Here is a 22,302-nt window from a genome sequence, read left to right on the forward strand (position 1 = left end):
AGGGTAGCTTCTTCCTCAGAGGAGGCCAAGAAACAAAGCCTGGCTGAAATCAAGATACAGAGACTGAATTGAGTGCAGGGACCCAAAGGGCACCAGAATCTTGCCAGTAGAGAGCAAATATGCAGCCAGATTTTAAAACAGGCCAAGCCAAGAACCTGAATCTGTTCACTGCTAAATTGTATGGAAACCTGTGGTCCCAGAGCTGAACCTCAATTTAGATTTGAATTCATCCAGTTGCACAACACTGTGCTCTGAATTAAGAACATATGCTCACCTTCTGAAAGGGATCAGGTTGCAAAGGACTTGAGAACAAAATCCCTCTCAGTGGCTGCTTTGGTCAGAATATTTGGCAGTAAGGCCTGCAGGATTATGTATAAAAAGAAAGTTGTGCAAACACATTTGTCTTGTCTGCCTTTGCATTCTGTACTAAAATGGCTCGTGCTGAGGACATGCATATTTTTCCTGCGTTAGTGACAATTGCTAGAATATCTTCTCACTGCTTTATCACTGCATCAGAGATCCCAGAACACTGGTTCTTCAGTCATCTATGGCACTAAATTTGATGAACCTGAAATTGCATGTGGGAAAATTACCTCAATTTCCTTTGACTTTAGTGTTTTAGTAAAGTTGTTCCTATTTTCAACATGTCTGATTTTTGTTTTGGATTCTCCCTTTGTAATTCCTGCAGGCTGCATGCAGGATGGAACAGTGCTGGGAGATGTGCAGCTTCCTCCTTGGGCAGATGGGGACCCCCATAAATTCATTTTTCTGCACAGACAGGTCAGTGAATATAAAGATTTGTGATAAAATGCTGTCTGGATCCCACTGAAAATGAAGCTTTGAAGGCCAGAGTCAAAAATGAAAATGTTGGATACAATGTATCCTGCCTTTCTGATGTTTGGGTTGGTTCTGAACTTTGCATGGCTGTTTCTCTGCCTAACAATTCACCTTCAATCAAGGCAAATTTTCCAGACCAGATGTGGATTATGTGTAGGTTTGTGGCATGAACATATCTTAGCCCACAAGTGTAAGAGAACATAATGTAATGCACAGGAATTTATATGCACACAGTTCCGTGTTGTTGCTAACAATCTGTGCGTTTATTTAAATTATTTATTTCCATCTCTGAGTCACACCAGAACTAAAGGTTCTTTTTTATTTTTGGGGGTTGGGATGGGGGAAACCTAATGAAATTCTCTTTCCTTAATGGAGTCAGCCTTGGCAATTTGAAAGCAAATGGCTCTAAGGTCCTGAGACTTACTGCAATTAGTGCTATCTATTAATAGTTAGAAAGTCTTCCATGTGATGTCATCTGCTACATAAAAGTGAATGCAAGTGCAACTCTGTATGAAGATTGTTGCATTGAACTCAGACTTTGCAGCATAATATCTTGGTGCAAGTCTCTCCAGTGCTCCTGCATTACCCCATCAGATTTCTTAGGGTGAGCTGCATGTGTGAGTGCACACAGGCTGTTGCTGTGTACAGCTGTGATGAATTTATGTTACCATTGGTGGGGCTAAACAAACAGACCATGATTTTCAAGGCATTACATTGTTCTGGTTTGTCATGGTGCTTCAGTTTTTGTTAATGGGTTCTTCTCACCTCTGTTCTGCAGGTCCTGCCCTTGGGATTTCAACTTTCTCTCTCAATAATCACTTTGTAGGTTATTATATCCAAACCTGTGGATACAACCATCTTTTCTATTTTGGTATCTCCAAATAAGCCTCTCTTCAGTTGACCTCTCCAAATGCTGGCTTAAATCCTCTGACCTCCTTACTACCCTAACTACTACTTCTTCTTTTCAACAAAACCAGGGTCATACTCTTATTTTGTAAATCCTTTTCTTTATTGTTCTCTGAACCATTAACAGCAACCACAACGCTCCCACTAAGTTACCACTAATTTCAGAGAATCATAAAATAGTTTGGGTTGGAGGGAACCTTAAAGATCTCCTAGTTCCAACTCCTCTGCCATTGGCAAGGACTCCTTTCACTAGACGAGGTTGCTCAAAGCCCCATCCAACCTGACCTTCAATATTTTCAGGGATGGGGCATCCTCAACTTTCTCTGGGCAGCCTGTTCTAAATTCTAAGCACCCTCACAGTGGGCAATCCCTTCCTAATATCTAATGTAAATCTACCCTCTCTGTTTAAAGCCATTCCCCTTTTTCATGTCACTACATTCCCTTGTAAAAAGTTCCTGTCTGGCTTTCTTGTAGGCCTCCCCTTAGGTACTGGAAGGTTCCTGGTGCCACAAACACTTTGGCTTGTGAATGACTGAGTATGTGAGAGAGCCAGCTCAACTCTGGTTTCATTCTCACATGCTCAGGTTACTCCAGTGAGTGGACATGGATATGATCTGAGCCTGCACTTGTCTACGTTTTTGTGTGCAGTAATCCTGCCTCTGTTTTTTGTTGGGTTTTTTCCTTTTTTGTTTTATGACTGTTGCTTATATAGTGTGACTGTTGATTATACAGTGAATTATTTCATCTTTTCATTTGAGAGGTTAAGAGGCTCTGTTTAGTTTCTGTTTTGAATTTATGACCTGAACACTTCACTTTAAATCTGTGTCAGAAGAATAGTGCTAAAAAATATTTAAAGGAAGTTTAATTTTTATCTTACTGCTTTACCTATTTTGAAATCGATAACTCTTGTTATGGATAACCTACTAAAATTTTGGCTTTAATCATTTTGAAAGTGCAGTTATCTACCAGAGTTTTTTTGCCAAAGAACTGAAATGGAGATTAAAAGCCATGTTCAGAATGGTTCATTTCCTGAACATACACAGCAATAGGTATTACTCAGACATCTTTGAAGCTATGTAGAGAGTGACTTAGAGGCTCAGAGCTCTGTTCACACTGAAAGGTGATGGAAGGGAAGAGAGATCTGAGCTTTTGTCAGTGCCCATAACCACAGTTGCTAGGAGGAAGGAGATCTTCAACTAAGTTTTGTGTGCACTGCAGACGTGCTGCTGGAAGTGCAGTCCTTGCTAAAATGAAGAATTGAGTCCAGTGAATGAATGCCCTATCTCCTTACTATTGCAATTCGGTTTTGGCCTTTGAAGTCAAATATGCAACAGCTCCCTCATATTCCTCAGTGGCTCCATGGAAGGCATGGAGGTTTTGGGGCTGTCTGGTTCCTTTTGCTGCTCTGTTTTGTGGTCTTTCCAAGGTGCTCGATCTCTCTTCTCCAGTTCCCCAAATAAGGGAAAGGCAACACTGTCCTTCCCTACCAGCTGTGCTGCAGAAAAAAAGCCATGTATGACTGAAAGATGCTGCAATTTCACACTGATGCTTTTTAAAGAAAAACATAGGGAGATATCCTGTCTCCTCTATTGTGTTATTTGGAGTGTAAACTACTGAGCTCCTTACTGCTTGTGTAATGGTGAACACTCCAAAGTCACTTGGATACAATGGAGAAATTGCTTTTACCTTGTGCTTTAGAGTAATGGTGCAGTTTGGAAATCCAACTACAGTTGTCACAGCATAGCATGGGTTTGGTGTCACTGTAGAATGATCTCAGATTGTGTGAACTAGATTTATTTTGGATGAAATGAAAGAAAAGCTGCACTCCAGCTGTGTGCTCCAGATGCTGGTAGCATTCAGCCTGTAGGAACAATCTGGATTTAGCTGGAAGTAAAATCCCCAGAGTGCATTTAATGTGGATACTGGGTGCTCTCTACCATTTGTTTACAGAACTGCTTCCACTAGGCTGTACTATTTAATAACATTGGCACAGCTGATAAATTAATTTGAATCTCAAACAGGAACAACTTAGCAAATGAAAAATCATGTTTATAGACTTATGTTCTTAATAATTTGCCAGACCTGATCAGATTTCCTGTACAGTCAGTGCAGTATTGTCTCTTCAACCACAGCTGATACTAGGTACTACACAGGGGAGTGCAAGAAATCTTAATTAACCTGTCTGGAAGACTTTGTCTAACCCTGAAGTGAAGAGTCAGAGATCTTGAATTCTGAAGCATGAGGGTTTCTGTCTTCTCTGATGATATCCACAAGGCTGGAGGTACTAATTACTGGCATTGTGGCCATTTTTAGGAGGCTTCACAATGAGTTTGGTGCATAAAACATGGAGGTTGACACTGTTCTGAGGTTTGACTATTGCTTTCAGCAATATAAGAGCAAATAATTGTTCTTGACATAACACTCTGAAAAGCTTCCTGTTTCATGCTTAATAAGTTAGGAATCTGCTAACATTAATTTAGGTCCACTGAATAAATTTAGTTACTTCCTCCCTGAACCACAAGTTCTCTCTCCCTGACTGGGCTTGCCGTAGTGCTCAGTGAAATTCTGAGAGGCTGCACAGTTACAGCTCTGTTAGTTGCTCTGTTTTGCTTTGGCAGGAGTGCCAGTCAAAATTTACAGTTTGTAATTCATGGACTAACTGCTTTTATTAATGAGTTCTGAGTCTGTTCAGGGACAGATTGTACACTGTGCTTGCTCTGTGAGCTGCCCTGTGATCATTATAGCTTTGGGCACGGTCATTTACACCAGCTGCACTGGGCAACTGCCTGCTCTGTGAAATGAGCCATTGTTCTGGATCCCATTAGTTTGTTTATTTCTGCTGTGCTTTGGGTGGGCTGGTCTGCTTGGAAGACCTTTCACTGAACATCAGGGATTACTCAGTCAAATGATTCTGAGATAGGAAAGTGCTTTTAATAAAGCTTGACACTGCTGCTTGAATCATTGGGCAATGCTGTTTGGGAAAACACAAAAGTTTGGTGAGGCACGTGATGGCAGGAGCAGTAGTATTTAGTGAAGCCTCATGGGTAAGACTGGCTAATCTGGTGGTGGGCACAGGTTCAGCTTGAACTCATGTCCCCTGCTTATGAACTTGCTGTCTGGTTCTTCCAAGTTCATGTTTTCCTCTGTGGTTGCATTGAGCTTTCTATGGAGCTCACATTTAGGTGTATGTATTACCTTGTAGAATCTCTTCCAGTCTTCTCCACTATTAATTGCTCATTCCGGTCCTATTAATCCATGTGCCAATCACAGTGGGTGCCAAGATCTGTGGAATGCTTTCATTTTGCTTTGTGGAACCTACCTTTGCTGTCTCTGAGGATATTGCTCCTGGTGTCTGTTAAGTCAAACATGTGGCACCCTGTCCTTCTGTTTCCTTTGGGGGTCCAGTTTAGTCTCTTAGTGTTTTATGAGGATGTGCTGAGAATGGTGGTACTGGAGAAACTGAAAGTGTGATGATTGACTTGCAGAAAATTTCTCTCCAGCAAGGACTGGAGAGCAGTAATGCATTTGTAGTGGATACAGTCTGGTGAACTCAGTAATTTTGTTTTGGTTCCAGGCACTGGAAAGTGACTATGTCAGTGCCCACCTTCATCGCTGGATAGACCTCATTTTTGGCCACAAGCAGCATGGCTCAGCTGCAGTGGAGGCAGTTAACACCTATCACCCTTACTTCTATGGAGACAAGATGGACCTCAACAACATTAAAGATCCTCTGATTAAGGGCACTATCCTGGGATTTATCAGCAACTTTGGACAGATACCAAAGCAGGTACCACTTTCTCATGAGAGTAGAGAACAAAGTCTGTCTTTATCTTACAGTATTTTTACTGCAAACCAGTAATAGTAACTTAAATCAGAAACACCATCTGATGTAAATCTGCTGAAAGATGATCTGTAGGCTTTTCCAGACTGTAAGCTACATCAGTACACACCCCCCATTTCCAACCATGCTGTTCCTGTTGTATCCCATACAGCTGCAACATCAGCTCTGGGTTCTGCTCCTTCAGTACAGCCACACAAGTAATCACTAGTCTGGGAATGGGTCTAGTCAACTAAAACTCAGCTCAAAGTCTCACCTGTGTTTTCTTTCTTGTCTAGAATTGTTTGGATTAACTTTCTGTCTCTCTGAGGGATGGAGGGATGTAGTCTGATGAAAATGTAGTATGTGTAAGGTTTTATTTTAATTAAGAGGTTTATGTATGGTGGTCCTGGAGTCTGTGATTAAGGATTTAAACAGGTGTTTCTCCTGCATGGTCTTGCAAATAGAGATTTATTTTTCAATGACATTCCTTTGTTCTAGCTCTTCACGAAACCACATCCATCTCGGAATGCTCAAGGGAAAGGTTCAGCAGGAAGAGAGACTGGGCTGTTCCTTCACTCAAGTGGAATTCTTCCTCCTTTTGTGAGCAGTCTGCAAAACCTGAAGCTCTCACCAGTTACCATAAAAGGTGCAGCAGGGGCTGTGTTCCATTTTCTGAGCTAACAAGTACACAACTTTTGGATAGGATGAATCTGGATTTTCAAGATCACAAAAGTAGTCTCAGAGCTTTGCACGAGCTGGTTCAATCAAGATCCCTTCTGCCAACTGTGTTTTTTGTATCCTTGTATTAGGAGTGGGCACTGAAAATTTCTTGAAACTTCTATTGTAGGGTTTGGAACATTTTTTCTTCTAAGTCACCCTCTCCACATGCATTTATGCTGTCCACTGGGGAAGAGTATTTCCACTGTTGTGTGTGGAATCTCACTTTCGGAGTGGATTTTTGTCTGTGGGCCTGGGCAAAGCACTGAGCCCAGATGTGAGACTTGCCAGCCTCACCACACAAGCTGTGCAAGGAGAAAACATAAGTGCTCTAAACCCAACAGAATTAAATATTTTCTCTGTCTTCCAGACTATCCCAAGGGAGCTATTGGGCACATTGTCCATACAGAGAAAGGCATTCTGGCTGTTGAAAAAAATAAAATTTTGATTCCTCCTCTTTGGAGTAAAACATTCTGCTGGGGATTTGAGGACTTCACCTGCTGCTTTGGCACCCATGGATCTGAGAAGGTAAATAAGAAAAACTCTAAGAATTCAAGAAATGAGTTAGATGTTGTGGTCTTTGACTGGTTTGGGCACCCATTTCAGAGGCTGTTGGGGAGCTGATTTCAGAGGATGTTGTACAGAACTTTCTCACAGTCAACCTTCTTGAAGAATCTCAAGCTGGATATCCAAGATAGTGTAAAATGATTTTAAACTGCTCAAAAATATGGCATTTGCCTCTAAATTATCTCAAGTTTTCCATCTAGTGGTTGTGTTGTCCATAGGTCATAAGGACAACACAAGGTCTCCTGGTCACTGATAGAAATTTCATTGTGCAGAAATTTCTGCTGGAATTAAGGCAGAACCATCTGTCAATTCCCCTTGGGCTCTAGCACAGCCCAGTGCATTCATTCAAAATAATGAAGTTAATACTCTTAATTCTTTGCTGTTAAAAACAAATGGTCTATATCATCACACTGCTTGTTAGGGCACTTGAAAGATCTAGTTTCTTCCTCTGCCATAAATACACTGATTTTTGGATGTATTTGGGACAATGCTATGCAAAGAATTCTGAGTTAGCTTAGTTACCAGAATAGCATAACATGCAATTCAGCAAGATACTGACTTGGATATTTATGCAAGTGGCATTCATTATGTTTTTACAGACATACCCAAAGTCAATGGAAATGAAAAAGCCATGAGATATATTTTAATTACTGCTCCCTGTCTAATAAAATCAGTGCTTAGCAGTTCATACTGTTGCTGCAGGCATCAATTATTCAGTTTGTGACTTCAAAACTCAGGGTGATGCTGAGCATAGTGAGTGTGATTACACAGTCATTGTGAGTAATAGTTGGGAGTCCAACTTCAATTTTCTCTGGGTCAGCAGTGCCGCTGGACATGGGCTTATAAAAAACTTGAGTCCTAGCTGTGAGTAGGTAAAGGTTTGTTCTGTCTGTGGCAGGGGATTTGTAGCTGTGCCATCCAGCTCCACCACAATCATTGGCACCAGACTGTTGTCCCAGTTGTGTGGGGGAGAGGTAATGCAGAAGGTGCAGGAGGATGATTGTAGCAGTGTGTAATAGACCTGACACTGCTTTAGACTGATTTGGGTGCTGCTAACAGAGCACAGAGTGGAATTTAGTGCTTTGTCTTTTGGCTTTTCAATCCAAATAAGGGGGGGGTTGAGGATCTGGCAGTAACTCTGTTGGCAGGGGCCATCACAGCCTGAGACTTCTTTTTAATCTGCATGGAATGTTTGCCTTCTGTTACAGTATGGTTGGCAGAATGAATTTTCCCAAAGTTGTGTAGGAAGTGTGACACAAAAGGAATTGGGACCCAGATCTCCTAAGACATGAGATACTGAACTTTGTTCAGCATTCCTGTTTGGTCCCTGGAAGATGGCACAGCTGCATGCAGCCACAGCCTGTGCAGGTCCACAGGTTCACAGCTGTGTCCACATACAGACTAGTTATGATGAGCTTTTCTTTCTTATATTTAAAATATGGACAGTCAGTTTTGAAAATTGAATCTGTCATTTGGTAATAATAAATACATAGTATCACCCAATGAGAAATTGACTTAAAGATGCTTTCTTGTACAGAATGTGACTACATTTGAGTGCATGGCAGACTGGGGAAAGTGCCTCTGTGCAGTGTGTCCTTCAGCAACTACCATCATCACATCTGGAACAAGCTCAGTTGTGTGTGTCTGGGAATTCTCCCTGGTCAAGGACAAAGTGAAATGTCTAAACCTGAGACAGGTGAGTACTGTGGCTTTTCTGCTATGGAAACTTGATGAAACCCAGAAGATAAGGTTTTTCTCTCTCAGATGATTGTCAGAAGAAGCACCTTTGTTGAATAAGAAGGCAGGAAAAAAGCAGTAATAAGCATGTGACAGCCTGCATCAGGGCAGGAGCTGATAATATGCCTTATACCAACAGCTCATAGCTATGAGTGCCACTTGGTGGAATTTTTCCCTTTAGTAGCATTTTCAAAGTTCATAATGATAAAAGAAATAATGAAGATAAGGCATATTTTCCTCTCTTGAAGTGCAGCCCTTGGGTTATATTCAAAAACAAGTATCACCTGGAGATGCTTATAATTTGTTCTGGGCTGCTACAGCAATGGACAGGATCTCTAAAATGTCCTACAAACTTAGCTAGTGGAGATGAAGCCCCAGCCAGGAAAAGTTCTTGATTTTTTTTTTCTCAGCCTGAATTCAGAACATAAAAGGTTTATCTGTCACTCTGTGAGGAAGGGATGCATCCAATAGGAATGCTATAGTTTTTGTTGTCATTATCCAAAGCCTTGAAGTGGTTGTTGATTTATAGCTCATCTATAGTCACCAGCCACCTGTATACATGCTATTTCATTTACAAAATTGAATTCTCATGCAAGATTTGTGTGGTTCAGCTATGGTGAGTTCTCAGCTTTGCAAGTAGAACTAGAGTATGCTAGAGTATGCCACTATCATATCTGGAAGACAGCATGGGCCCCTTCTTCCCTAAAGAAATGAAGATACTCTTGATTAAAAAGTCTGCTACTTTTAGGCAGACAAAGGGTTAATTGATCACAAAGGTCTCCAAGTGTTTGAAGCTTCTTCTGTTTGTTTGTTCTGGAAGGGTATTCAGATATTTCAGTGCTCTTCCTACCTTAAGCCAAAACATATTTTATTTATCATTAAATGAAGTGAAAACTTCATTGTCTGCTGTAATGCCAGAGAAGTATTTTGATCTTAATTTATCAGAAATTCCTGTTGGAATTTGTATTGAAATTAGCAGGGGAAACTGTTTTAGAGCAGCCTCTCTTTTGAGGTTTGTGATGTTAAATGCTGTAGAACACAGAAATATGAGACAAGATCTAATAACCTTTTAATCCAGCTGTTTATTGTTACAAAGGAGGACATGAATATAGAAATGGAAGAAATAGCAGCAGAGAAAATGATAAGCAATAATTTTCATCAGCAACTAAACAATACCAGTTAGGGGGGTCAGTCTGAGTTTCAGGCAGCCAAAGAGGCTGTCTTTCATCTGCATTATAATGTCTTTCTCTTTAACAATCTAAAATCAGCTTTGCTGATGTGTTCTGCTGTGATTAATTTGGTATTACCCAAAATCCACAAAGTGGGATGAGATCATGCAATTACAAATTTTGTTTTTTTTCCTTTTCTTTGCCAGCAGAGGTTTTTTTCCTTTTTATGACTGTCTGGACTGGATGTAAACTTGAACTATGGTTCTAAATGTCTTCCAGTGAATTACTCTCTGCTTTCCTGTAATTCACTGTTTCATGGTGGCTGTTTTTTCTGCTGAACAAAAAATTTCCTGAGAGAGTGAGCTTTGCTTAAGAACAGCTTATGTGCTATAAAGTGGATGATATTCACTTACCAGCTGTCTCGTGGGACTGACACATTCTGGTTTGGAATGTAGTAAAGTACAGAAACTATATTTCTGCAGAAAAAAAGTAGCTTTTGCCTCTCTAGTGGGATCTGCTTCCACAGTTCTGTGGAACACTAAAGATTGAGCATAATTGCCTCAGTATTGATCCATGCACTTTACTAGCAGAGGGATCTGTGCAATCCAGTCACCAGAACTTCTGGGCCAAGCAAAACCCTTGAGCAAGGTGTCCTCTCTGCCTCACAGACCTCTCAGGAAGGTGTGGAGCATGTCTGTGTCCTTGTCAGCCGGTTAAGTTCAATGGTCAAATTTGGTTTAAGTTTTCATGGACTAAACATCCTTGCAGTGAAGCTGGCTTTCTTTTTTGTCTTTTGATATTTGTTAAAATACCTTGGAGATAGGCCTCGAGATCTTTATGTGAATATGCTGCAGGATATTTCCTATTAAGGAAAAATCTGTCAATCTTTGCAGAGTGATAATGAAAAGATGTAGAGAGTCAAAAGCATGGGACTTTTTTTCATGGATGTGAATTGAGACCGCTGGGTTGAAGCTGATACTGTAATTGTGTGCAGGTCTGTCCATCTCTTCCACACTCAGCTTGTGTTTAAAGTGTTTCACTGTCAAGTGGGATCTTCATGGGTTGAAATGAAAGAGAAAAAATGTTTTAGTGAAGCTTGTGCAAGAGCTTAGCTTGGCTTGATTTGGCAGTTTGGATGCTTTCACATTGGATATGTTTTCTTTTATCCTTTGGAGAAAGGAGAGGAAATTTTGAGCCCTTGAACCTGCCTTGTCCCAGCCCTTTTTGCAGCAGTCTTGCACAGTTCTCAAGCGTAGGCATTTGATTATGCCCAGTCCTTCGTAAAAGCATGTTCCACAGCCAGCCCAAAGCTATCACTGAGCCTTCTTTTCCATGCTTGAGTGAGAGTGTTTCTGACTTCTGAAAACCACAGTTAGAGACCTAATTTTGTCCTAGTATGTGTAGTTGACAGTTCTTGTGAATGGAGTAAGTCTCAAGCTGAAAGTCATCCCTCACAGTTGCAGGTGACCTTTGGTAATACAGAGCTGCTGCAGTTCAGCTTTTTCACCAGTGGATTGATGTTTGATTGCTGTTGTCCTGATGACCTTGGCAAGTGGCAGCACATGTTAGCCAGCAAGAGTTCAGCCTCACACTCATGTGCTGGGAAAGAGGGCAAGGTGTGTCCAGAAAAGCCATCTGGCACATGTGGCTCCCCTGCCTCATGCTGAACTGAGATAGAATCTAAAAATGTGCTAATAATGTCATAAAAAGAAAGCCAGCAAGCAATAGGCATTTCCTTTGAAAACCAAAAAATAAAACTGGTGGGTCTGATTTTTCACAGTAAGGTGGCTAAAAAATGAGCCCTGAAAGGCTTTTTAAGAAAGTTGTGAAGGATTTTTTCTCTGTTGCACTACAGAGAAAAATGTTGTTGTGGTGTTTTGGGTCCCAGAACAAGGTGAGAGATGAGAATCTGACTACAAGTTCTCAGAAGGCTGATTTATTATTATATTATATTATATTATATTATATTATATTATATTATATTATATTATATTATATTATATTATATTATATTATATTATATTATATTATATTATATTATATTATATTATATTATTATATTATATTATATTATATTATATTATATTATATTATATTATATTATATTATACTATATTATACTATATTATATTATATTATATTATATTATATTATATTATATTATATTATATTATATTATATTATATTATATTATATTATATTATATTATATTATATTATATTATATTATATTATATTATATTATATTATATTATATTATATTATATTATAAGAAATTATATACTAAAACTATACTAAACTATATATAAAGTATACAGACCAAAGGCTAGAAAAGAATGATAATAAAAAACCTGTGACTGACCAGAGTCCTGACGCAGCTGGACTGGGATTGGTCATTAAATTAAAACAATTCACATGCTGGGTAAACAATTCTCCAAACCACATTCCAAAGCAGCAAAACAGGGAGAAGCTGAAGCTTCCCATCTTCCCAGCAGAAGAAATCCTGGCAAAGGGATTTTTCATAAAATATCATGGTGACATTATGTAGCAGAAGTCTACATTGCTGTTACTTGAGAATGTTGCATAAAACAATTGTTAGCAGCATACTCCAACCCATGCCTTCTATCTGTGCTGTTAAATTGGCTAAGACATCTTGTGGTTGTGTTCACAGAGCTCCCAGGATGAGGAAGAGACGAGAATGTTGACTCCATGTTTCAGAAGGCTTGATTTATTATTTTATTATATACATTATATTAAAACTATACTAAAAGAATAGAAGAAATGATTTCATCAAAAGGCTTGCTAAGATTAGAAAAAGAATGATAACAAAGGCTTGTGTCTGACTGAGACAGTCTGGACACGTGGACTGTGATTGGCCATTAATTAGAAACAACCACATGAGACCAATAACAGATCCACCTGTTGCATTCCACAGCAGCAGATAATCATTGTTTACATTTTGTTCCTGAGGCCTCAGCTTCTCAGGAGAAAAAAATCCTAAGGAAAGGATTTTTCAGAAAATATCATGGCTACAGCATGTTTCTGTTTTAAAGAAACTGTTTGAATAAAGCTAAGTTTAACTGGGCACTCCTTATGTCTCTGAACCTATAAAACGAAAACAACAAAAGAATATTGTGAAATGATGAAAGAGAAAGGCATTCCTACATGGCTTTAAAGCAAGAATTCTCCATAAATGCTGTTTCTCCTCAACCAATATTAGAAATGTATTAATACTTGTTCAGATACACAGAAAGATAAGACTCAGAAGGTTAGTGAACTGCATCTTAACAAATCATATTTCAAAAAGTTTTTTAAATATTGAAAAATTTCCAAGCATAAATTTTAGTTAAAACTGCATGGACTGAAGTGAAAAATTACTTTTTTTTTTCTTTCTGAGCACAAAGCACTGTCTTAGAGTATGAGGAGTAGGCCAAGGAGCCTGAATCCCTCCCTGTATAATTTGGGCAAGTCATATAATCTCTTAGACCTCAGCTTTCTTCAACTATGAGTTGAGGACAAGGATGATTCTCTGTAATATCCTTTGGAATTTCCCCCTCATTCCCTCTTCAGTTCTCCAAAGAATGACTACGTTGCTTGTTCTTTACTAAGCAAACGAGGTAGGACCGTGGTTCCCTAGTAAATCACCCACCGTCTGCTGCGGTTTATTGGTTGGTTTTTCCCCACCAGGCTTTGTATGGACACACTCAGGCAGTGACCTGCCTTGCTGCATCTGTAACCTACAGCATCTTTGTGAGTGGATCTGATGACAGAACGTGCATCATCTGGGACCTGAACCAGCTGACGTTCATAAACCAGCTTCCTGCCCACCAGGAAAGCCTCCGTTCTGTTGCCATCAACAATTCAACAGTAAGATCTTCATTTATCATCTTTCTTCTGATGCATCCATGAACATTTCATGATAATGTAATGGGTGCTTTTCCCAACATAAAAACATCCTGAGAGTCGGATACATTGATTTTTTTTTCTTTCTACTGAGATTGCTAATAGTGTTCTTAATGATGAGAGGCGAGCACTAAAAGCAACATCTCAGACTGAGTAGCTAAGTAGCTAAGAAGCATCTATGGATAGATAGATAGCAGGATTAAACAACTTTTAGTTTATGGAGCATGAAGTATTACCTTAGGACCTCCTGCATTTGTCTCACCCATAACCTTGTAGTCCCTGTTATTTCATTAATTTTTCCTGACGTTCATGCAGCTGAGACACATTAGACTGCAGTCTGCCAGCTCAGGTGACAACTGCCTTACACCTTTGCAGTGATATGTTGTTGGCTTTTTCCTTTCCTTTCTACTCCCAGATGCAGGGAGAGCTCCTGATAGCAGTGGGTATAAATCTGTTGAGGTCTGTGCCTGGCCACAATTTCATGTATGTCAACAGGAAAATATGTTGTATTGGATTTTACTGTAAACACACTGGATGAGATTTTTGTTCTCCCAACCTTTTACCTCCCAAAAATATTACTTTCACACTTGGTGGGTTTTTTTTTTCCTCTCTGCTAATATACTAGAACAAAGTTTTAGCAGCTCAAGCAATTCAAGGTTGAATCCAATCCTGGATATTGTACAAAAACAAAATTGAGTTCATGGCAGTAAGAAACCAGGCAGATATCCTCTACTTGGTCTGTGCCAAAACAGTCATCTCCTAACAGAGCTTGATTAACCATGCAGTCTGATGGCTAGCAATTTGAGGGTGGGCATTAAGTTGTCTGTTCAGTGCCAGCTCAGCTCCCAGCCCTAGCAGTCCTGGTTAGTGTAAAGTGGCCAGTGGCCTCAGCAGGCCAGTTCAGAATATCTTGCTGGTCCCTTGTGAAGTGAGCTGAAGCAGTGCCAGGCACTCAGAAATGAAGGGGAGGGCTGGCACAGAGCTGCTCGAGATCCCAAGGGGCCAGAGTTCTCTGCATTCTGCACCAGCCAGTACAGCAGCCTTTTCAGGTACCTGCTCTCCTGGAACTGTCCAAAACTGAGACAGTCTGTGCCAGGAACAGTCTGCTGACTGATCCAAATGACTGATCTCCTCTTTGTTGGAGGGCAAATGGTTAAGCTGTTTGGATAACAGTATATCAAAATGTTCATTTAATACAGGAAAAACTTTAGAAAAGTATGACTGAAGCTTCAAGGGCAAAAAAAAAATGGTCCATATCTTGTGGATTAAAAAATTCTCTTTGACATTAGCAAAACAGAACACTTAATTCTTAAATGTAATTTTTTGTTTAATTCTTCTCTATATATTTATGTAAAGCTACATGAAAATAGAAACAAAGTGCTTCCATTGTGCTACAGTGTTTTGATTTACACAAAATTACATGATGGGTAGCAAGGGTTTTTCCCAGAAAAATTCAGAATGGTTCAAAGCAAAGTTTGGGGGAAAAAACAAACAAACAAACAGTGAAACAAGAACCCTATATGGCTCTTCATTATATGATTGTGGGAGTTGCTTGAACACCTAGAAGTTCCATCTATAGATCCAAACCCCATGGTATTTGTGCAGTGTAGACTCAAAATAAGAACTGTCCCAAAAAGTTCATACACTAAGGAGGATTGTAAAAGCTTGCTGTAATTATTTCAGTTAGTTTTAAATCCCTGATTCAGACCTGAAAAGCACTGTAGATTATTGCCAAATACCTGGACATCATGTACTCTCATGCAGATAAGGTAGCTGAAATTTAATCTCTTGAATTATTGGCAGCTCTGTTTTGAACATGCTATCTATCATTTCTTATCTCCAGAATTCTGCCCAGCAGTGTGAAGTGCCCTGGCCCCAAATGAGGCAGGGGTGAAGTTAAGTGTTAGTTGACTTAAACCAGATGCATGCTGCTAATTTAAGGGCACACTTAAATGTGTCCTTGAATGTGTCTACACTTAAATGTCTGTCCTTTCTCAGAATCACATGACTTCGCTGTTAAGGTTCTATTTAGCTGATTCTTACTATGGATCAAGAGTAGAAAAGTCATGTAGAATTTCAATTAATAACTTGATCAAAATGCAGTTTTGATTAGATCATTTACAGTTGCAGCATTGGCTCTGGATTCTTTGTGTTTCCCTAAAGACTAACCTGTGTATTTGCTCCTTATAAGCAGTCTCTGCTAAGGCTGCACTCGCATGGAATGGAGGGGAGAGGTGCAAAGGATGTTTTCTGCATCACAAGTGCAGGTCACTGGGTGCAGAGCTGGTCATTGGTCAAATGCAGAACACGGTGTAGAAATGCGATGACAGTGAGCTCCCTGCGAGGGGCAGAGGAGGATTGTGAAATCACCAAAGGCTTCCTAGCTAAGCAGGTGAACGCCACGTCCTCGTTTCAGGGAATGCTTATTTGTAAAACTTATAAGAGCACTAGTTCTGGCCCAGAACATGTGCTAGGCACTGCTTGTGCACAGCTCCTGTCCCTGATGGTAGCTGGGTCAGACTGTGAGTCTGCTTTTATTACTAAAAGCCTGGATTTTATGGAAAACAGAAAGGGAACATTTCATTAAATGTTTTCATTTAAAAATGTGGGAAAAACCCTTTTTCTGCATTATCTTGCTAAATCTGAGACAGTTGTTTCATGTTTCTGTGATGTAGAAGTGTCAGAATTTTTCATGGAAAAAAAAGTCATTTTTACTTTGTCTGGTTTGTATCTTCTGCCCAGAGGAAAAAACTATGGTCAGAATTTACCTCAGAGCAGTTCAACAATTTCTAATCAGCATTTAAAAGTTATGAGCAGGATGAGTGTGGGACTTTGAGACCTTGCCTCTTGCTCTGTTCCAGGGTGACATTGTCTCTTGTGCGGGATCTTACCTGTACCTGTGGACAGTCAATGGCCAGCTCCTCGCAAGCACCAGCACTGCCTGCAGCCCCAGCTGCCACATCGTTTGCTGCTGCTTTGCTGAAGTGATGGACTGGGACACACGCAGCATCATCATCACAGGAAGCACAGATGGAGTGGTGAGGGTAGGTGGATGGGAGAGAGGAAAAGGAATCCTGATTCTTTGTAGACCAGAGGTTGAGATTTTTATTCTAAATGAAGGGACAGAGCTACTAAAAGCCCCTGCCACGTTCTTAACAGTGCAGCAGAGGGCAGAAATTGAAAATCAGAGTAAAATATTGTCTTCCTATCAGCTTTCATCCTCCTGACAAGAGGACTTCTTGCCACACAGGGACAATTTTGACAATGTTCTGGGGTGATTCTGAAAGCAAAAATTCTTTCGCTCCTCAGAAATGTTTGAATATGGTTTCTGAGAGTTCACATCTCAGTATATTAACACCTACTTTCTCATGAGTAGGAATTCACTGCTGATTCTGCCTCCAGTATGGTAGCTGAACATCCTGGGTTACTGGAATTTTCAATAGCATGTCAGCCTTGCAACCACACCAGCTCCCTGCATACATTCCTCCAGTGTGACACCCTGCAGCACAGTGACAGACAGGGAGACAGCTGTGAAACCCTGGTGTTAGAAGTCCAATTCCCTTGCTGGGAAGCAGGAGCTGAATCTTTCTCTCATTGTTACAATCCATGCTTTTTCCATGTTTACCCCCTCGCTGGCACAGCTGTGGAGGATGAAATACAGCACTACCCCAGAGCAAGGTGCTGGGCTGAGGGCGCAGAGCAGCGTGATGGAAGAGCCAGGTGGCACAGGTATGACCACAGCGTGGGCTGGAGCTGCACTGGGACCCAGTGCTGCAGGCCTTGCTTGGTTGGAGGAGGAAGAGGGGGTGTGAGCACCATGGTGTGATGGGGAGATGGTGTGGGCAACTGGTGCAGTCTTTCTGTGACCAGCAACAGTGGTGGGTGGCAACTGCCCCAACTTGGAGACAGAGAGCACAACTGAGCCAGCACACCTGGATGAAGCTGAAGGCTTTTTCACAGGCTCTCCCATGGGTTCTGTCTCAGAAGACCACCTTTCTGTGTGAACCTATAAACCAGTGGCTGGAAATAGTCCTGGCTCCAGAAAGTCCACTGCCTTGGCACCTCTGCTGATGGCCTGTACTAAAGTATCCTGGCATCACAGCAGAGTGGGCAGTGCCCGATCCTGCTCTGGGATGGAGCAGAGAGGTTTGCTGTCTTTGCCACCTAAAAAGAAGTCAGAAGTCCTTCAAACTGGTAGGAAGCCAGCAGCAGGCTTGGAGTGCTTGTAGCTGTTTATTCAAGGCTGTGTGCAGCTGAAGCTGATACCATGGAGTTCTCACAGAGCTGAGGTTAATGAGATGGTGGGACTATGGTGCTGACTGGAGCTAAAAAGAACTCAAGCTCGCTTCTCTGTTCTAACAAATACAGGAGCTGAAACCTGTCAGAAAGCTTTAAAGACACATCCTAAATAGCACAGCTTTCTTCTCTTCCCAGCGCTTTTTCTATGAGAAAGGAATTGTGGTGTTATTATGTATAATTTACTCCACTTATTTGCTGTGGTCCTCATTACAGACATTTTCTATTACTTCAATTTTAGGCATGCAATTTGCATAAATATAGAGCTATATATGTAACATCTGCAAAAAAAAAAAAGATATTATACAGTAATTGGGCATTACCACAGAGATCTTCAGAAGTGCTGTTCATGGAACTTGGCATCAGCATTGCTTAGATTGCTATGTCAAAATATTTCCAATATGCTTCTGTATGTTTAATGGCCTAACCAGATGCTTCTCAAACCTTTTGTCATGCCTCAGAGTAGCCAGAACAAGATGCTTCTAGGAAAGTTGTAAGAACACCTGAGATGCCAGATGTGAGATAGTCTGGCATTGGTAACTTCATATTTGCTTTTGTTCTCATCTCTCATCGAAGATTGTTTGGTCAATAAGTCAAAGCAGAACACTTAACTTTCTTTTTAAAATCTTGTGGTATTCTGTAGTTATTTTGTGGATTTTCTTTACCTATAGAAAAGTCTCCTTTAAGAATTTCTGAAGTTCCTGTCTATAACTTCCCATGGCAGGTCTTTCCAGGCATAATTGCATATGCATGTTTTTAAACACATTGAAATTTTAGCTATTTTTAAAATGTATACCTTAAGCAGTTTTCTAACATGAGGACTTAAAAGCCATCTATGGGAGCACAGCAGAAAATGATTTTTTTGTGTTTTTATATATATAAAAGATTTGTGCCCACCCCAGGTATCCAGTGATGTGTAAAGACAACACCTGTTTGCACATGAGCATAAGGCTGTGTGTTTTCAGATGGGTACAGGAGCAACATTCTTTATTAAAGAGTTGAAAGGTGTAATCAAAGCAGGGTCGTACTCCCTTAACCTATTCAGATGACTGCAGGATTATTTTAAATGACCAAATATTCCCACATTTCATCCTGAGCATTAAAGAAAATAGAATAAATATGAAACACAGTCATTAGAAAGACCAGAGTAACTGTGATTGAGTTATGTTGTTAGGTGTGTGTATGTATGTGTGTGTATATGAAATGTCCACAGCATTTAATTATTGGTTCTGTTATGAGCAGATTTAGATAAGTTGATAATACCAGGGCTTTATGTAATTTCTTTTTACTAGGCAATTATAGGCTGTATTATATCCTGGCAGCAAAGTATTGTGGGGCATCTTATTAAGCACAGAGCCAGTGAAAACTGATGAACAATTTTGCTGAACTAGGCATGCAATTTAGAAAGCAATAATACACAAATCCAATTTAGCACACAATTGATACCGCCGCACGTCAGCACATGTAACTATCATAGCCACAAATTAAATTGGGATGGGCCTATTTTGCAACAGCACAGGCCAAGATTAAATATATTTGTTCTCAACTTAACAACTTGCTGACCGTAAATAATAACAATCTCATCCGTGCTGCCCCCTAGACGCTTTCTAAATATTTATTTTTAAACCACACAACAGGTAACAAGTGTGGAAAACATCTTGTTCTCTGTCGGGAGCTGAACCCCAGCGTTGCCCTGACTGGCAAGGCGAGCAGGACGAGCCCGGCGGTGACGGCGCTGGCCGTGTCCAGGTAGGGACACTGCCCAGCAGAGGGGCCCTGGGGCTGGGCTCCTGCTGTGTGTTCAGCTTGGGGCTTTTGAGAGCTCAGTCAGACCTCTTGCAGCCAAAAGCAGCCCCTCAAGAAGCTAGCCTGGCTAGGTGCATCAGTGAATGATGTTGGGGGAGTCGTTAGATAGGTAGGAGACAAGCCAGAAGCAATGGCAGGTTTTGGCCAGAATAGTTGTAGAACTTAGTAGCTGCTACACCATCTCTGCAACATGGAAATAACTCCTATCTTAGGAGTTGCTGGAGATACTACCTCCTTAAAATGTGAACAGGAAGTTTCTGGCCAAAGAACAACTTTGTTGTTCAACTCCCTCAATTTGCACAGCCAGCAGTATTTCAGTTTACTCAAGCCCCTCCCGCAGTCATCTGGCTGTAATATTTGTTGTTATCTCCTACTCCAGGATGTTATGATGTACTGAAAAAAATCTTACCATCTCTTTCTCTGAAAGTGTTGCAATTTTGACAGTTGATAAAATGTTCCTGCATTCCGCACGCTCAGCTTTAGAGCAGTTAGTGTGATGTTGATGTGCATTGAAAGGGAGAACATTCAGGGTGAGGGTTACTTTCATTAGTGTTGGTGGCACTGCATGCAGCAGAGATTTCATTGGCTGAAGCCAGAACATGCTGCTAACAAGTCTGAATTCTGAATCTGGACAGCAGATTATTTAACATCCATAGAATCTCAGAGAAGGGTAAGAGCTTCTGATCTGGTTAAGTTGCCTCCAACTCACCCACTGAACTCTAGGAAATTTTGGATCCAATTCTAAGCTTAATCTTTGAAGTACTAAACTCCGAATATTCTCTAACATGGGTCTTCAATTTTAACTTTAAAGATAATGTACACCTCTGAATATTGCATCCTCCTATTGCTGCACATACAGAAAAAACCTTGATCCTGTTTGTGTCTTCTTCTTAAACATAGTTTTCTTTGTCTTTTTCTCTCTTTCTCAAGAAATTCCTCCAAGCTCCTAGTTGGTGATGACTGGGGAAGACTCTACTGCTGGTCTGTGGAGGGGTAGGAAGAAACAGTCAAGATTTCTTGGTTTTTCAACCCTTTGGTTGGAGAGAAAATTTATCCTTCAGAGCATGGGAGAAGCAGAGAAACTGGAAGCCTCTGACTGGAGACTGAATCTTAAGGGAGTTGTTGGACTGACCCTGCAGTCAAGCATAATTTAAATTAGACACTGGACCCCAAAGTTGTGAGAGAAACTGACACATATGAACATAGACATGAGATTTTTGTAGTATTTGTCTTGGGAAAACTTTTGTATTTAAAATGTTATTTTAGATACTGAATTTGACATAATACATTGTATTTCACAAATATTATTTAGCAAATAAAACTGCCTTGATTATGCCAAAGAGCAGTGCAGCTTAATGATAACATATTGCATTTTTAATATCATGACATAAAAAAACTCGGGCTTCAAATAGGTAAATGGGTATGTCCCAATATTTTTGTTCTTTACTGACATGCAAGTATATTATTATCTCCATTCTTACTCTTCCCTTCTCCCTGAATTTGCATTAAAATATATGCATGCCTTTTGAAAAGCTATTTTGTTTGCAAAGTGTAGTTGGGAATTCCCAGCCTGATGTTGGTGCCTTTATCAAGCCCCACTGTAAACATGTGTTATGGTGCAAGGTTTCCTATCTCTGACTTTTTCTTTATAGTAAGGCAGGCAAAATATATGGACTTGGTGAGGAGAAAGATCTGACATGGCTGGTCAATATATTCATTGGTTTTCCTTCTTTTCTGTCTTCTTTCTAACCTTGTCTTTATACTGTCTGGAAGTTCAGTATATTAGACATACTTCAGGATTTACCTGCACAATCTCCCTTTATGGTAAAAGTATTTGTAGTAAATGAAGGCTGAGACTAGAGCGTAATAAATTCAAGTGCCATTTGTGTCCCTAGTGGGGATGGCAAAACAGTGAAAAATCAGCCTCTTTAACACTTTAGCGTAATTGAAAGGAGCTAAATTGATAATTCCCTCTCCCTTCTGCTCCTCCTTGACCTGGTGGAGAGATTGAATACCTTACCTCATATGCAGAAGGGCTGAGCAGCCACACAGGCAGAGCAGTGTCCTGAACACATAGACTGGGTCAGAGATGTGCCAGGAAGAACACCAAAGACATTATGGGCATTTTGTTCATACCACCAAACACACCCTTGAGCAGACAGTTCCCTGATTTCCAGTGCACTGGGACTGGATAGCACAGTAGGAACAAAGCCTCATGTGTGCTGCAGATGAGGAGCTGCTGTATGCCAAAATCTTGGTGCTAGAGACTTGCTAGCACCATTAGGAGGAATCTGGAGTAGAACACAGGTTTCTACCAGTCTTCTTTTAATTACATGATCAATTTCTTCTTCCTATGGGGACACTGCTTAGCTAATGACTCCTCCTTTGAATTATGTTGCTGAATGAGCAAATCCTCCTGTAGCAAACAGACTCCTTCCCTACAGAGTGCTGAGACATGTCCCCACCACAGCCCGCCCTGGGCTGGCCCGATCTCCAGAGTGAGTGAGGTAATTGCCTGTGGAAAATGCAGTAATTAGATGTAAGC

General features: G+C 40.5%; 1 protein-coding gene across 1 annotated transcript in view; it reads left to right on the top strand.

Moving 5' to 3' along the window:
- The window catches only part of WDFY4 (WDFY family member 4), a 120,293-nt gene extending 99,000 nt beyond the window's left edge, over positions 1-21,293 (top strand). Inside the window, exons 53-62 of the mRNA XM_059851534.1 lie at positions 689-780; positions 5,318-5,530; positions 6,062-6,209; positions 6,651-6,808; positions 8,385-8,543; positions 13,440-13,619; positions 16,517-16,699; positions 17,297-17,384; positions 19,589-19,700; positions 20,688-21,293. Of these exons, the coding sequence (XP_059707517.1) occupies positions 689-780; positions 5,318-5,530; positions 6,062-6,209; positions 6,651-6,808; positions 8,385-8,543; positions 13,440-13,619; positions 16,517-16,699; positions 17,297-17,384; positions 19,589-19,700; positions 20,688-20,754 (1,400 nt within the window). The 3' untranslated portion in view covers positions 20,755-21,293. The remainder of the gene's footprint in view (positions 1-688; positions 781-5,317; positions 5,531-6,061; positions 6,210-6,650; positions 6,809-8,384; positions 8,544-13,439; positions 13,620-16,516; positions 16,700-17,296; positions 17,385-19,588; positions 19,701-20,687) is intronic.
- Positions 21,294-22,302: the final 1,009 nt, after the last annotated feature.

This window comes from Haemorhous mexicanus, chromosome 7 (assembly GCF_027477595.1).
Source record: "Haemorhous mexicanus isolate bHaeMex1 chromosome 7, bHaeMex1.pri, whole genome shotgun sequence".
In the NCBI taxonomy this organism is placed as follows: Eukaryota; Metazoa; Chordata; class Aves; order Passeriformes; family Fringillidae; genus Haemorhous; species Haemorhous mexicanus.